Below are 18,198 nucleotides of genomic sequence, written 5' to 3'. Positions count from 1 at the left end.
GTGTTAGAAAAGAATACAGGGAAAATTTGGACAGGAAGATTAAAGGGGGAAGGAATAGAATGGAGTTTGAAAAGCTGTATGGAAATCTACTACTATAGAAGCTTCAAATATACTGTGATGGTTTAAAGGAAAATAGCCCTCATATGCCCATATGGAGTAACACTATGAGGAGATCTGGCCTTGTTGGAGTAGGTGTGGCCTTGTTGAAGGAAGTATGTCACTGGGGGTGGGCTTTATGGTCTCAGGTTTTCAAACCAGGCCCAGTGTCTTGCTTTCTTCCTGTTACCTGCTGATGCAGATATAGAACTGTCAGTTAAATCTCCAGTATGGCTTTTACCTCTGTGCAGCCATACTTCTACCATGACAGGAATGGACTAAGCCTCTGAATCTGTAGACCAGCTCCAATCACTGTTTTCATTTATAAAAGTTGCTGTGGTCATGGTGTCTCTTCACAGCAATAGAAACCTCAACTAAGACAAATTCACATATAGAATCATGTGAGCTATAATAACAGCCTGCCTGTAAGATATGCCCACTGTGGCATGAGTTTTGTAAGAGTAATCAAAAAGAGAGGCAGAAGGGGCAGCACAGACACAGACAGGGCAGGTCTGGTGGCACATGCCTTTTATTTCCAGCACTCATAAAGCACAATCAGTTGGATCTCTTTGGACTCAAGGCCAGCCTGGTCTCAAGAGCAAATTTCAGGCCAGCTAAGGCTACAACATAGTGATCATATGTGTCAAAAGCATGAACAAAAGTGTGGCTTGTTCAGTGGTTAAGATTCCTTACAGTTCTTCCAGAGAGGATCAGAGTTCAGTTCCAAGAATCCAGATTGAGTAGCCTACAAATTCCTGGAAGTCTAGTTCTGGGGGCTCTGATGCCTTTTTTGGCCTCTGTGGTCATCCACATATACTACATGCATATATGCACATACACACATTTGAATATTCAATAAGTAATTTTTTAAAAGCTAATATGGCACCATGGTAGAACACTTGCTTAACAAGCACAAGGCCCTTGGTTCCATACCCAGCACTGCAAAATAATCTTATAATGTGGTAAAACTGAATAGAATAGATAATGGCCATTATTAGTATTAATAAAAGTACACTTGAGGACATCTCGATAAAATCTGTGGATTGAACCAATTTAAAACCCTTAGCTTATAATAGTTGTTAACTTTTAAAGACATCGTCACTGGTAACAATAGCTAAACCATAAAATTCTCTGTCAAATGCTTAAGAATGCATGTGAACCTGAAATAACTTCAAATGCGAAGGTTCGTTTTAAAAGAACGGGGCTGGAAAGATGGCTCAGAGGTTAAAAGCACTGCCTGCTCTTCCAAAGGTTCTGAGTTCAATTCCCAGGAACCACATTGGTGGCCCACAAACATCTGTAATGAGATCTGGTGCCCTCTTCTGGCCTGCAAGCATACATGCAGGCCCAACACTGTAAACATAATAAGTAAATAAATCTTAAAAAAAAAAAAGAACGACACAATATTGAACAGGTACAGAGAGACTGGATGTGGGAGGGGCTCAATAAGTCTTTCCAAAAGATGGCTAAGAACCAGAAGATCAAAGAATTTATGGTAAGACTGTGTCTTCTTGTAATACCAGAAGCTACAGTCAAAGTCTCACCAACATGACTGCCTACGCATGAGCTGAATGAGGGTGGCAGCAATGAAAAGCCCCGTGAGGCCTCCACCTTACACAAAGAACTGTAGGCAGCTGAGGAAAGCTGGAAATGGAAGATGTGGTCTTCCTCAGAAAAGAGCCCACCAACTGGTTGTTCAGTGCCAGTCAGCCCGGAAAACATACATATAGTTAGCATTAAACAAACTGAGCAGGTTGTATTTTATAGTATATATGTTTAAACACATATGCATGCACTAATAGTGAAAAAACACATGAATTTAAAGGTGAGTGGGGAGGGCTATATGGTAGAGATTTTAGGTAGGAAAGGGGAGGGAAAGTGTTCTAATTAAATTACAATCTCAAAAATAAAATAATAAATAAAATAAGCCCCACCACTGGCTGAGGAGCTACTATTGATAGCCGCTGAGAAAAAGAGATTCAATTTTCTTTAAGATGAGACTCCTGAGCCAGGAGTGTTGGTGCACACCTGTAATCCCAGCACTCGGGAGGCAGAGGCAGGCAGACTGCTGTGAGTTCAAGGGCAACCTGGTCTAAAAAGTTAGTCCAGGTCAGACAAGGCTAGACAGAGAAAACCTGTCTCAGAAAAACAAGAACAAACAAACAAGAAAGAATGGGGACCCCCCCCCCAGATATGCTACCTAGACTCCGGCAGATGGCCCTATATCCATGCACATAATGGCAGCACTAAGTAGACTCAGTGCATTAAATAAAGAGTGCACATGAGGTTGGAAATTAAACAGGGGGATGTTAGGGGAGGAGGTGGAGAGGAGAGGATGGCGAGGTGGATCTAATCAAAACATTTTATGCATACACAAAATTCTCAAGCAATAAAATCACTGACACTAACAATGAGGTAATTTTGGATTATGGAGTGCTATCTGTAATGGTTGTGATTTTGAACTCACCAATGCTGTGAAAGATTGGTGGAGTGACAATGTCTTGTTCATGGTGATTTTCCTCAGAAGTTGGGTTGTTGATTGTCACAGTGTAGTTTTCAACACTGGCATCTGCAATTTCTGGCATTTCTATAAATAAAGAAAATTAATGTTATAACAGCTTTCATATAGAGACTATAGTCTTCAGGAAAGGAAGAGGAATTAAGGCATTCATGGAAAAAGGAAATTTAGAATAGTTTGTCACCCAGGAACTTACCTATATGTGAGTCTAAAAAGGTCTCAACATAAATCTTATAATTAAAAAAAAAACCTAACACTAGTTTGTGTGACGCTGTTTTAAAATCTAAAGAGCACTATTTATGTGTCGTTACAGACTCACCCAAATGAAGAGGGATGTCATCAGTATCTGAGTTGGTATCCTCAATTCCCACAATAACCTGGTAAACCATATTGTTAGGGTCATTGTCAGGAATGAAGTCTGCTGTTTGCTGACATGTTAGGAGAGCTTCCAAAGCAGGCTGCTCGACTGAGGTAATAATACTGTTGATTCTTTGAACACCTCCATCACAGGGTACTGTGTCAGGGCCAGGAAACAGATCTTCAATACTGGCCTCTGCCACTGGCTGAGGAACTGTTCCCTCAGGATTGTCCTGGCCCAGAACTGCCTGCTCTATTTGGATGAATGACTCTATGCAATGTTCCTGTTGAAGAAAAGAGAGTGGAATGACTTCAACTTCCTCAGTTCCTGGACTTCAGTTCCTCCATGAGATCAGCCAATCAAAACGTTTCTTTTAGTAGTTGTTTTGCTTCTTGAGACAGGTTGTCATATTATTCAAGCTTTCTTACAAATGATGACTCTCCCACCCAGGCGTACTTCACCACACCTGGCTGTTACAGCATTGTTTTTGAAATTAAAACTTTATTATAAAGAACTTGCAAATCAAAAAAAAATGCCCTAAAATAACCAGACCCAAAGTAAAAATATTCTTGTGTGGTGAGCTGGAGAGATGGTGCAGAGGTTAAGAACACTGGCTGTTCTGTCAAGGTTCTGAGTTCAATTCCTAACAATCACATGGTGGCTCACAACCATCTGTAATGTGATCTGATGCCCTCTTCTGGCCTACAGGTGCACATACAGGTAGAGGACTGTATACATATTAATAAATAAATAAATCTAATAAACAAACAAATAAATACATCTTTTAAAAAAGATATTCTTGTGTGAATACATATCATATCTAAAATAACACTAACTCAGTTTAAATCAACTGTGAATACAAACAAAACTTAAAATGTGAATCAGAGATGGCTAAGTATACTGTTCTTCCAGAAGTCTCAAGATTGGTTCCCAGTACCCATAGCAAGAAGCCAACATGTGTCAATAACTTCCATCCCATGGGATTTGGCGCGCGCGCGCACGCACACACACACACACACACACACACACACACACACACAATTTTAAAAGCTGGTCATTTACATTCATTTCTGTTACTTCATTTTCTACTGATAAAGGTAAATCCTGCCTTTCCACTCTTCTCTAGTACATTTTAACTGGGTTTTATAAAAGGTCATTTAGTAACATAAAAGCATTTGTGGTAATTTGGTAAACCTGCATTTAAGCATTTTTCCAATAGAATTTTAGTCCCCTGTATGGTGCTGAAATAAGTGTAGATCAATCAACCGTGTTAATTTTGTGGTTTCCTGTTTCATATCTTTAGTTACTGGAAGTTTAGCAAAATTGTAGGAATCCTTTTGTAATACTTACACAGCTCTCGATTCTTAAAACTTCTTCGTAAGTATTGGTTATCTGCCTGTTAGTCTTTTCAAGAAGATCTTCTAAATGCTATTATAAATGAGAAAATTGTTATGTTCTCATTTTAAAAGAAAAAAATGTGTCTTTCTGGGTCTGAGTTATCTCACTCAGTATGATTGTCTCTGTTAATTCAGGATAACCAGATTACAATACAGAGACTGAAGTGCCAACCAAGGTCCATGTATGATGTGGGCCTAGACCTTCTGCTCAGATGTCGTAGATAGGCAGCACGGTGTCCTTGTGGATCCCAAAATATGGGGAGTAGTGACTACTTCTGACAGGGACTCTGGCTCCTAATGTTGATCAGTTCCCCCCTAGCAAGGTGGCCTTGCCAGGACACAGAGGAAGAGGTTACAAGTATTACAGAGGACACTGGATAATCTGAGGTCAGATGTTAGGGGAGGAGGGTTCACCTTTCTAAGGCCTAGGAGAGGGAGGAAAAGGGGATGAGGGAGGGGATGGCATCTGGGAGGTGATGAGTAAGGGGGTGGGATAAGGATGTAAACAATTCAAACAAACAGGTAACTTATATTGCTAATCCCACTACATGGCTCTGAGACTGACTGAGATATGAATGTCTATACATAGGCAAGGCTTCATGTTGGTCACAGATTCCTTGTGACTTATTATTAGATGCCATTCTTCATATGGCATGAATGAAGATTTGCAGATGTCTTCTGTTCATACAAAGAGCATAGAACCAGCCTTAATTGTTCTATACATCCCGCACAACTCATACAATTACAGTTTTAGAAATGTATAATGGTTGCGAGAAATTATGTTTTCAGAACAAAAGAGCCTGACACTGACATCCCGCATTCTTCAGGTTCCAGCCCCAGGCGCCTCAGTTGCTATTGCCCATCAGAGCAGGACAGCTTCCAGGACAGTGTTGTAGAAAGCTTCTGATCCCAATTGGTCCAGCATTTCAGACTGTTCCACACAGGACTCCTATTAAGCCTGGAATTTCTCAACATTTAGACTGGACGAAAAATGCTATCCCTGGCTTACTAAACGATTTTCCCCAATTTTATTTAGGCCCTTTTAAAGGTATTATTCGCCTTAAATCAGCCTGAAGAAACCATAAGAGAATGAAGTCCCATTTCCTCTAAGGGGCATTGGGTAGGTTTCTGTTTGCTCTCTTGGTCTACAGAGGCTTATTTTCATGGGGAGTTGGACTCAGGGATGTCTCTCTTTTCCTTTCTCTTTCTTTTGTAGGTAAGGAGATAGAAGCTGAAAAGAAAGAAAGGAGGATATAGAAATATAGAGGGAGGATAGAACTTAAGGTAGATTAATGAATCTACTCCTCATCTCAAGGTCCTAATTGTTACTCACAAATAAAGTTATTTTTAATTCATTGGTATAGAATTTTGTATATTGATGCAGAATGAGTTTAATTTTGATACACTGGTATAGAATTCAAATGTAAGATTATTCTTCACACACATGTATATTTCTACTCTAATATGAGGTATTGTACCCATCCAATTCAATACAAGGTTTACTTCCAATACCTTGAAAGTGTTGCTGCAGCCTATTTAGGAGAATTCAGTAATACAAACTAATTGTTAGTTGAACAAATCATGGTCATGTCAAATACTAGTCTAATTTTATCAAAAGAATATATGTCCTAGGTCTAAAAGATAGATATGATTCTATAGATATATAAGGTAAAATAGTTAAATAAGTTCTTCAAAAGCCTGACAAACCTACAGAAGATGGCATTTAATAGAAAGATCCAGAGGGTCTTAGAAACCTACAAGAAGAACATCGGAATGTGTGGATCAGGGCCCGGGGGGTCTGCTCAAACCACTGCACTAACCAAGGGCAGTACAAGCAGTAAACATCAAACCCCTACTCTGATCTAGCCAATGGACAGGACATTCTCCACAGTTATGTGGAGAGCGGGGACTGACTTTGACATGAACTCTGGTGCTCCATATTTGACCACCTCCCCTTGGTGGGGAGGCCTGGGGTGGCACTCAAAGAAAGAATAAGCAGGCTACCAAGGTGAGACTTGATATCCTTTGACCATAAAGTGGGGGAGGAGATCCCCCTCAGTCATAGACCTAGGGGAGTGGAATAGGGTGAAAGCGGGAGGGAGGGAGGGAGGGAGAGAGGGAGGGAGGGAGGAACGGGAGGATACAAGTGATGGGATAGCAATTTATTTGTAATCTGAACAAATTAATTAAATAAAAATTTTAAAAAGATATTTTTATTCTTCTAAAGATTCTTTGACAGCAAGACAAGTTAACTCCCAGCCTACCTCAAAGAAGATGATGAACATCAAAGAATCTCCTTATGGAGATGGATTCAAATGTAGCAAACCAGCCACTGGGCAAAATGTCCTTGTTTGGGCCACAGACAGAATTCTGTGTAAAAATGGGCAAGTTTGGATGCAGGCAGAGTAGACAGTCAAACTCTGCCAAGACAGGGTAAGCAACTCCTCAATAGTTCCTGCCTCACAAATATGTCTGTAAGATAGATTGGGCCAGAAGGCTGAAGATGATGCTACATCATTATAAAGAGTTGTATGTAACTGTTCAGGCAGAAAATTGTCTCTGTCATTTTTTCATTTTGGAAGCTGCTACCTGCACTTCCAGTTCACTCAGGTAATTAAGTTTTATTCCTTCTCAAGTTTCTGATGGGGTTAAAGACAAAATAGTTTAGTCTTACAATTAAGCTTAGTTGTTTAGGGGTTAAGATGTTTTTAGAACTAGGTAGATGTCTTAAGTTAATAGAGTTGAGATATGATAGATATTGATCTTCATTCAAAATTTTAGACTCAACAAGATAGTAATGTTTACTTTATATTTGCCAAATACAAATAGTCAAATCACTATTAATGTAACATTTATATAATTTCTGATGGTTTTGTGTTTGTTCTTGCTGTGTATATTTTATTTTATTTATGTGTAATAATATAAATATACATGTTTAAAAAGAAGCATAATAAAAATGGAAAAAAGAAGCAAACACAGTCATAAACACACAAAAAGGAAAGAAAAAATGCATGAGCAAATTTAGAAAGCATGGGGCTGGTGAGATGGCTCAGCTGTTAAGAGCACTTGCAACTTTTGCTGTAGACATGAGTTTAGTTTCTAGCACCCATATGGTGGTTCACAACTATGTCCAACTCCTGTCCCTCCTTCTGACTTCTCCTGGAAGCATGCATGCATGTGGTATACATACACACATGTAGGTAAAATACTTACATAAATAAAATTAACACATCCAATAAAATTTTAAAACAGAATAATTAATTAATAAAACAAAATATGAAGTTGACTTGAATTCTTGGCACAATAGAAGCTCTTCTGCAGTCATAAATGCCCCATTTCCTTGGTGAAGTCTGGGTGTGACACAAACCACCTGGCTGAGATTTGGACTCTCAGCCTGCCCCTACACTACCTGATCTATGCACACTTGGAAGAGACTCCAATGACAAAAGGTAAGCACGTCACAGCCCCTGACAGCCTCCCACGTGCTACAGCCACTTCCCATCAAGGAAGAGGGTAATTTAGAGAAATGCAAAAATCAAGGGCTGCACCCCACATCTACTGAATGAAGAACCCGAGTGGAAGCAACAGGTTGGGTTTTAACAGGCCCTCGGATGGGTCCAGATACATGATCAAGTGAGAAATGCCCAGGACTGTGACACTGCGCGAAACATCACAGCTTTGGGGAACATGATTGGCTCCAATATCAGAACATTGCCACTAGTTACTCAACTTCTCTGTGTTTCAGTTTTTCTCATGTTCAGAATTACGATGAAATATCCCTTAAAAGTTCTCTTAAGGACAAGCATTGCTGTAGCACTATCTTAATACTAAAGATGCCAGGGATACAAGATGATTTGTTCAACAAGCTCAGTACTCTATTAGTAGGATTCTCACCTCTGCTCACGAGGTAAGGAGCTGAGGCCAAGCTTGCCCATAAGAGCAGAGAGAATCCAGAATCTTAGCTGAGGCTTTATAGAAAACATGCTGAGTAGAACATTTAAAGGTAAGGTAAAAAAAAAAAAGGTGTTGGCAGGGTAAAGATATGTGGAGCATACAGGGCGAAATAATCATCACCTTCAAAAATACCCAGGGAACCAGACAGTGGTGGCACACGTCTTTAATCCCAGCACCTGAGAGGCAGAGGCAGGTGGATCTCTGTGAGTTCAAGGCCAGGCTGGTTTACAGAGTGAGTTCCAGAACAGCCAGAGCTACACAGAGAAACCCCAAATTAAGAACAATAAATAAATAAATAAATAAATAAATAAATAAATAAATACCCAACAAAAACTCAGTAAGAAATTCAAGCTCAATGTTTCAACAGCCAGTGATAAATGCTGGCGAAGGAACTGTGTTCTGAAGGGAGTACAAGTGTGAGGGCTACTGAGAGGGGATGGGCAGGCAAGGAAAATGGTATTCTGAACCAACAGAGGAGAAAGAGCAACAGGGACTGCATACATGATTGAGAGGTGGAAGGCTGTGACCAATAATGAACGTCTGTGAACACAGAAAAGAAGGAAGATGAGGAAACCAGCAAAGGCATCAGTCCTGAGCAACAGAAGACTTTACTCTTTATGAACTAGACTGGTCCAAAGGAGGGTAGGCTCTGGACAGTTTGCTGGCTGTAGAAGCTGAATGTGGCTGTGGAATATTTACCAGGTAAAAGACAACCCTGCCCAAATGGGCTACTCCTCTGTATTCTGCCACCAGCCTATATTGGGCTCAGAGACATACACAAGACGTCTGGCAAGGAAAAGTTGCTATAAGAAACTAGAGAAAATAACCAAGGGCTGAAGTGGTTTGCACAAAGTGAACTTTCCGCGTCTTAATCAGGTTTTCTGTTGTTGTGGAAAAACATCACAACCAAGAGCAGCTTGGGGAGCAAAGTGTTTATCTCGCCTTCCGTCTTTTAAGTCCATCACTGAGAAGTCAGGGCAGGGTCGTGTAGGTGGGAGCTGATGCAGAAGCCATGGAGCTGTACTGCTTACTGGCCTGCTCCCCACAGCTTGCTCAACCTACTTTCTTTTTTAAAATATATTTTATTAATTTATTCATATTTCCTTTACCTGAGGACAACAGATTAAAGAGCACGTAGCAGCCATGATGTTTCACTAGACATCGGTCCCTTCTTTAAAGCATGTCAAATGTGCCTAATGGGACCTGACACACTTCCGCTGTGTATAAAACATCTGAATGGCACATCCTTGTGTTTGGCTCCTCTAAGGACACTTTAAAATCTTATGTTTTTCCTTGTCATCTGGAATTGGTATCAGGACGGAACAGGTCGTGACTACACTCTGAGCCTTCATTATGGTTCAAAATGCATATATCCGTTCTTTAAGTGTGTGCAGCAATGTGTGAGGTCATGAGGAGTAATGATGAATACACTGGCAACCGTCAAAAGCCTTTGCTCTAGGGCCAATGGGAATGGCCCAGAGGGTAAAAGGACTTCTTTTCTTTTCTTTTCTTTTTTCAGACCTCAAATTTCCAAATTAGAAATCCTTGCATTTATTGGTTTTTTTGTTTTGTTTTGTTTTGTTTTTTCCTTTTTTTCATTGAAAAATAAAATCATTCATATTAAAAAAAAAAAAGAACCAAGGGCTGCAAGCAGCACAGTTTAGGGGTATATCAGTGGAACTCAGTGAAAACCAGGAGGCAGTAATATCAGAAATGGAGGTGCCTCAAGGGCAGGTTCTTCAGAAAATGACTTGAAACATCTGTATTTGCCCTGACATCACATCATACCCAGCTTCCTGGTTGCTGGGACCCTGACTAAATACTATACCACAGGTGGCAGGCACTGTAAGACTACTAAGGTCTAGACACTATAGGCCATGTAGCCCTTCTAGAATTCACACTTTTAAACTTATTTGTTATTTTATTTTCACTTTTTACTCGAGATTAAATCTATGACTTCATACATGCCAGGCAAGTGCTCGGATACTAAACCGCATCCCTAGCTCTTTTTACCTTTTTATTTTGCAACAAGATCTCACTAAATTACCCCATCTAGTTGGCCTCAAGACACTCCTGCGTTAGCCTCCCAAGTAGCTGGGATTACAGGCCTGCAGGACCACACCCAGACAAACTTTTGCTTTGCAACCTGTGTCAGCACATTCTACTCAAGAAATCTTATAGGATAAGATTTGCATTGTGTATCTCCATTACCTTTAGGACATTGGTTCTCAATCTTCCTAGTGCTGCAATTCTTTAATACAGTTCCTCATGTTGTAGTGACCCACAGCCATAAAATTATTTTCATTGATACTTCTTAGCTGTAATTTTGCTACTGTTATGAACTGTGTTTTCCAATGGTATAAGGAAACCCCTGTGAAAACAACTGTTCAACCCCCAAAGCAGTCATAACCCACAAAGCAGTCATAACCCACAGGTTTGAGAACCACTGCTCTAGGGTACCCAGTTCACAAAATCACTGATACTTACATATTTCTCTTGGTATCTACTAAAAGGTTAGTTTTTCTCACATACCCTCAAAACAACATTAAGATGAATTCCTCACAAGATATGCCTTTTTGTTTCTGTGGAAATAACTTTGTATGCAGTTAGGCTCACAGGAAAACTGCATCCAAAACAGCCAAATGTCATAAAAGTCTACACTGAAAAACGAAACATCAAAGAATTTCTATGAAATTTAAATTAGCTATACCCCAGGTTCTTTCTTCACATTTAATTTTGAGACAGAGTCTCATTAAGTTGTTTTTTAAATTAATTTATTCATATTACATATCGATTGTTAGCCCTTCCCTTGTTTCCTCCTATTCCTCCCTCCCTTCCACTTCCCCCCTTCTCCCCTCCCCTATGTCTGTGACTGAGGGAGACCTCCTCCCCCTATATATGCTCTTAGAGTATCGAGTCTCTTCTTGGTAACTTGCTATCCTTCCTCCGAGTGCCAACAGGCCTCCCCATCCAGGTGACGTGGTCAGAAAAGGGGCACCAGAGTTCATGTGAGAGTCAGATCTCACTCTCCACTCACTGGTAGAGAATATCCTGTTCGTCAGCTAGGTCTTGGTAGGGGTTCAAAGTTTACTACCTATATTCTCCGTGGCTGGTGCCTTAGTTTGAGGAGGACCCCAGGCTCCAGATCCGCCTGTCATAAAGTTCTTCTTAGGTTTCCAGGACCCTGTGGATCCTACTATTTCCCCATTCTTCCGTGCTACTCTCACCTAAAGTCTTAATAGGCTGTCCTCTCCTCTGACCCACTTTCCTGGTAAGTAAAGTTTTTCATGATACGTATCCCTTGGACTAGTGTCTTGATATAAGTGAGTATATACCGTTTGTCTCTTTTTGCTTCTGGGTGAACTCACTCATTATGATAATTTCTAGATCAATCTTCCTCGTTAGTCATCAGAGAAATGCAAATCAAAATGACACTGAGATTCTACCATACACCCATCAGAATGCCTAAGATCAAAAACTCAAATGACAACATATGTTGGCGAGGATGTGGAGAGAGAGGAACACTCCTTCATTGCTGATGGGAATGCAAACTAGTACAACCACTTTGGAAAGCTATCTGGCACTTTCTCAGAAAAATGGGAATAGGGCTTCCTCAAGACCCAGCTATCCCACTCCTTGGAATATACCCAGAAAATGCCTTACCACACAACAGGGACATATGCTCAACCATATTCATAGCTGCTTTATACATAATAGCCAGAACATGGAAATAGCCTAAGTGTCCCTCAGTAGAAGAATGGACTAAGAAACTGTGGTACATTTACACTATGGAATACTACTCAGCTATTAAAAACAAGGAATTCCCGAAATTTGTGGACAAATGGATTGATCTAAGTTGTTAAAGCTAGCTTTGAATATAAGATCCTTCTGCCTTAGTTTCCTAAGTAGCTGACATTACAACCTGCATTACCAGGTTCAGTTAGTTACAAGTATATATATGAGAGAGAGAGAGGGAGGGAGAGAGAGAGAGAAAGAGAGTGTTATAGCAACTATATTTCTATTAAATTTTTTCACATTAGGATAATATTCTAATTGGCATTTTAAGTGTACATTATAGTGGGATGATAATTACAGAACAGAAAAAAATTTAACGGTATAGTGACATTATATGTAAAAAAATTTCTGCTCAGTATTTTAGAAAATTACATTTAAAAGACAGAAATTTGATACCTCACATAACAATGGAAGTCTCTAAGAAAGTTTCAAATATTTTGTTCCTGTCTGGATATTATAAAAGCAAGCAGTCAGTGCTTAATATTCCTAGCAGCTAAAATAAGCACTAGAAATAATATGTTCAAAGAGTTACCGGTCTGAATAGTTTTTACTTTCACCTACACTGTAAAGGATTTCAGAAATCTAGTAGCAAAGATAAAGTAAGCCAAAACTGGCATTCATATTGGAAAGAGAAAACTAATAAAGGCCGAAAGGAAACAAGTTATAAAAGGATTTAAGTTTAAGTGACTGAAGAGCATTATGATGAACATATTTTAATATAGCTAAATACAAGGTTAGGGATGTAGCTTGTTTGTACAAGACTTGCCTAGCATGTCCAGGGCATTTTTAGTGTGTATTGCAGGGTTTATTTTAGGCCATGTAGAGGGCCTAGCATTACTGACCCAACAGTTAACAATGAATGCACCTAGCATCCAGATCAAGATTTCTTTCCTCTAACCCATAAGGATTCCTTCAGAAGTTGAATTCCTTGGCAGGAGCAGGGAAAATGCCAGTGAACTTGGAACATCATGTGATGCCAGAAAAGAAGACAGTACTCAAGAATGGCGAAGGCAGAGCAAAAAAGCTTTAGGAACCAAAGGAAAAGAGTTCAGAATGACCCAAACTGTAGGATCAGAGCAATGAAATGAGTAGTGTTAATGACTGGAGTGCAAGATATAATCAAGTAAGTGGTGTGTGTGTGTGTGTGTGTGTGTGTGTGTGTGTGTGTGTGTGTGATATTGGCTCATAACTCACAATAATTTTTCATGAGTCTGTTTTGATATGACTGTATATATATATTTACAAGAATGAGAAATTAATGATGGTTCTTCCTAACAAATTCTAATCAATTAATTCTAATAAGCATAGGACAAATGAAGGAATAGAGAGTCACTTTTAGGCAAATATCACAGTAATAATGGTCACAGTTAAAAATCCATGGGCAAATGCTAACTCAATTCAGTGGTTTTTGGAGAAGCAGTATGTTAAAGAATCACAGAGAATGCTGTATATTAATCACTTACAATGGGAAAAATGAGAAGGCACTTTGTGAATCAAGTGATGTATGTTAACTTCACCATTAAAAAGGTATATAGACAACACCTGTCCTAGGATGTGGCTCAAAAAGATAACACCATTTGTGCAGCATTCTTGAGAATGGTGCACAAATTTTATCTATTCAAAAGGGAATATAAGATACACAAAAATTGAGAGATATTTTATAATATAGCCACCTAGCTGTCATCCAATGTCTAGGTCACAATAACATGGAAAGAATGAGGAACGGTGACAGATCCAAAGAGACAGTGGAGACATGGAAATTCAGTGTGTGTGTGTGTGTGTGTGTGTGTGTGTGTGTGTGTGTGTGTGTTGTGACCTCAGTTTCTCTAGAACACGGGTTTCTTCTAGGAATGTGTTTTCATGCTCCTACCAGGTGTGTGGGATAGGATGAATTCACTTTAGATTATTTGTTTCAAGTGGCTATTGTTGTTTCTTCTTATGCCTCTGCGGTAAACGAATGTTTTGGCCATAGGTCCTTGTGATTCTATACTTTTCGCAGGTGACTCTTCTTAGCCCTCAAAATATAAATTGCTGGATGCTGTGAATAAAGCTGGCTATTGCATGAGACTTTAATCTGCCTCACTTGTAGGCCCCACTCTCCCAGGTTCATGCCACCATTTAGAGCAGTAAATACCATCTCAGGAGAATTGATTTATGAACCAAAAGAGAAATAAAGGTAGGAATTAAGAGGAAAGTTCAGGACATCAATTTTTTGAAGAAGCCTGAATGTCTGGTTATTATTGTATCAAAAGGCCTTTCATTGACCATACTACAACAGCAGGAAAGGATGTACTACTGATAGAACTGTATTCTTATTAACCCTACTGCCCTTAAGCCATAATTCCCCTTGAACATAATGCTGTCTGTGCTTCAGGACACGAAGACTAGTTCTTCTAGTAAACTAGAATCATTTCTGCTATGAAAGGAAATATTTCTAACCATAAACAAAGAATCAAATATTACGGGGCTCTTGATCTTCAAATAATCCAACAGTGACACTCTGTGGTCAAGACAGGAAACAATCTTCTTCGGAATAAACCTGGATGTAAATAGCTAAAGAGCCCATTATACTGAATTAAAATGACTATCGAAAAGATAAGTATGGACTTTAAAGACAATATTGATACAAATATATTAAGTAGGTAACAAAATATTTGTTATAAAATACATGATTAAAATTATTTGATTTGCCTTGCATCATACACTTAACCAATAGCCAAAATCATATGCAATTACACTAAAACATGTCCTAGTAGAATGTATTTTTATCAGTCCAACCTCCATTAAGTCACAATAGCCAGTGAACAACACAACCCTTTTAGTACTTCAGATCTTCAAGGCTATGGCTGGCCCTCTTCACTTCTACCATGCATCAGGTCCTAACATCAGAGCCACAATCCTGCAGCTTCCTTAGGCCCCAACAGGACGCTATGGCCCTTTCTTCCACACCACTTTTCCACCTCCCATTTGAAGCTGCCTGTCACCTCACAGCTTCTCTATGCCCTCCTGGCTAATATGATGCTGTGCAATCCTGTTCCCATGGATAAGATCTCACTCCTCAGCTTTGATTTTCATTGCCTTTAGGCAAATCCATGGGCCCCATCCACAAAGGGCCTGGTACCAGGTGCAGCCTCTCCTTGGGCTGTTAACCAGGACCCCTGCTGAGTATTAACCCGGACCCCTGCTGAGTGCAGTGGGGCGGGGGGGGGGGGCAGGGGGGGAAGGACAGGCTGAAAGGGTTGATCCCCTTTGGTCTGCCCTGAGTCCTGAGAATGCCCTCAGCCACAGGCTGCTGGGACATTTTTCCTATACTCCCCTCATCCATGGGAATGGTGACATCCATACCCTCTCATTGCCCTTGTTATGCCTCTTAGAAAACCTCCAGCCTCTCTAGCCTCTCCACCCAGCACCAGACCTAAAGGGCCCAAACTTACTCACTTTTTCCAACAAATATGGTTTCACTATCCCTTTGATAATCAATCCAAATGGCTACCTAATGGCACCCTAGGTTCCCAATATTATTTGGGACTTTAACAACTATTGCGAACAATCAGGGAAAAAGAGATTCCCCATGTCCTACATTCCAACTTTCTCTTATCTTTGCTCCAAGTCCTATCTGTTTGTTTTTCTCTAACCAGCCCCAGCACATTGTATGAATGTGCTTCCTTTTTAAGTCTCTGTTGATGAACCTGTAAGTTTGCTGCAGATGTGGGAGCTGGAGTCAGACAGTGCAGGCAAGGGAGGGAATCAAAGGAATAGGTGTGCACACACTCTTTGCTGGCTAGTGCCTCTCTCAGCTCCCTCCTGCAGCCTTCTCTCTAGCTAGAACTCAAAAACGTTCTTGTCTCTGACCCTTTGTTCTCAGTCTACTGGATTCAGTTTTACAGGATTCAGGTACTATTTAGACATGGATATTATTAAATTCTTGTTTTATGCTGCTCCACTTGGATGAAAAACTGGCTCTGGAATTGGGTTATGGCTCCCTTCCTCCTCCAGACCCAAGTGTGCTTGTTTAAAGGGTTCCTCCAAAATCTCTGTCCTCTGTCAGACAGGCCACCTGACTATGTGACAGAGAAAGGAGAGCAAAACAGGAGACTATCCCAATGGGGATTAGTACTACTCAGCTCATACTCTCTTTTGTTTTCGTTTAACTCTCTAAAATGCTTGCTAAGGTAGAAATCTTACCTTAAGGTTTGTAAGACTGCTAATGTAAACTTTCTGTGCTTCTACATTTTTAAGTATATTGGGTATGGTTAAAAATCTGTAACAAAAGGCTTAATTTAAATCTTGTAACAAGGAGGTTGATAGTTAAAATCTATACATAGGTAACCTTAAAGGAACCATATGGTATGACACAATTTATGGATATAAGCAACACACAGCTTTCCACCATCCTACCTACTGTCTCTCACCAGGATGGAGACAGCCATGTGGCTCTCAGTGGTCCCAATTCCAGGACCACCTTACAAAGGCCCTCCTTCAGTATATCAGTCTGGATCCTAAGGTCTCTGAGATCCTGAGATTGGAAACAGTTGCTTATGATGTGCTTCTCCCAGAGTTGCCCTGACACTACGGTCAAACTTAAATGTCCAGAGAAGGAACTCCTGATGCCAGAGGCACACGTCTTAGTGGTGGCTTTTAAGGTATACAATGGGAGAATGAGAAAACCTGAGGACAAAATACCTGATATTGGCTAAGGCCTTTTAGCTGACCACAGCAACTTCACAGGTTCCCTTGCTTCTGAAAGGCTGAGAACCTCCAGGTCCCTGTTTCAAATGCAGTCAGGAGACTCACTGGGCCTGCCTTTGCCAAACTCTCACAAACCCTATTGACTATGTCTACGGGCCATCAAGAAGGACACTGGGCTGTGGACTGGCCCCTATTGCCCTCCTTGTGTGGAGACATCAGGCCCAGATCACCCTTCAGCCAACCTCCTAGGTCTGGCCATGGACAACTGAGGGGATCTTGGCTGACCATCATCATCTCTAACAGGGAGTCACGAAGAGTGAGGATATCAGGGCAACCCATCGACTTCCTTTTGGAAACTGGGGCCCCTTACTTTTTCCCCCCTTATTATCATGGTAGGTGGACAGCCTTGCCAACCTTACCAAACCTCACCACTTAGTTGTATTTTTAGGGATATTCCCCTTACTCAATCCTCCCTAATAGTACCAGCCTTTCCTGCCTCCTTGCTAGGAAGGGAACTCCTAGACAAAGTGGAAGCCTCTTTCTTTTGCTCCCCCAATCCACTTGACCCCAGGCTCACGGGCCATTCCCCTCTCCTTTTTTCTGCAAACCACACAATCCAACATGCCTTTCCCTTTACCAGCCTTCCAGTTGGATTCCTGAGTATAAGACACCCAAAATCCCTAAATAGCCAAACATCAGTCCCCGTGTCATGCAATTGCAAAACCTACCAATTACATCACCAATGCTCAATATCCACCTTCTCTCCAATGTCTCAGGGGACTTGAGCCTCTTCTTTCTTACCTGATTTTTTAATGATTTCATTTTTAGCATATAGATTATATTATGACACATAAATAAAAATGACACTCACCAAACGGAACCACGAAACAACCAGGGATTATATGAATGTTATATTCATGGTATTTTGGCTAATTTTATTTGGCAGCCTTGTAGAAAACATCTTTCCTATCCCAGTGAGTCTAAATTTCTGAATAAGAATCAATATCTATCATACCTCATCTCGGTCCATTTAAAACCTCAATCTAGACCTAAACAAATAGCTTACCCTAAACAGCTAAAGCTAATTGTAAGACTAAACTATCTAGTGTTCAACCCCATCAGAGACTTGCAAAGAAATGAAACCTAATTACTTGAATGAACTGGAAGTGCAGGTTTGCAGCTTCCAAAATGAGAAGAAAAAAAAATGACACAGCTTTGCTGTCTGAACAGTCACCCAAAACTCTCTATAACGTTGGAGCATCATCTTCATTATAGCTGACAATCATATTTGTGAGACGGGAACTACTGACTGACATGCTTACCCTGAATTGGCAGAGTTTAGCTGTCAACTCTGCCTGCATCCAAGCTTGCCCATTTTTAGGCAGAATTCT

The 18,198-nt window shown here is 40.4% G+C and overlaps 1 protein-coding gene across 1 annotated transcript in view; it reads right to left on the bottom strand.

Annotated features, from left to right (window-relative positions):
• Window positions 1-18,198, bottom strand: part of BEND2 (BEN domain containing 2) — a gene marked incomplete at its 5' end in the record, with an annotated part of 72,269 nt that overhangs the window by 27,691 nt on the left and 26,380 nt on the right. The window contains 3 exons of the mRNA XM_084788640.1: window positions 2,564-2,683; window positions 2,934-3,255; window positions 4,323-4,400. Coding sequence (XP_084644766.1) covers window positions 2,564-2,683; window positions 2,934-3,255; window positions 4,323-4,400 — 520 coding nt within the window. The remainder of the gene's footprint in view (window positions 1-2,563; window positions 2,684-2,933; window positions 3,256-4,322; window positions 4,401-18,198) is intronic.

This window comes from Acomys minous (genome assembly GCF_964271855.1).
Source record: "Acomys minous genome assembly, chromosome: 7".
Lineage (NCBI taxonomy): Eukaryota > Metazoa > Chordata > Mammalia > Rodentia > Muridae > Acomys > Acomys minous.
Note: the sequence above shows the minus strand (reverse complement) of the source record. Positions and strands in the feature narration are given on the sequence as shown.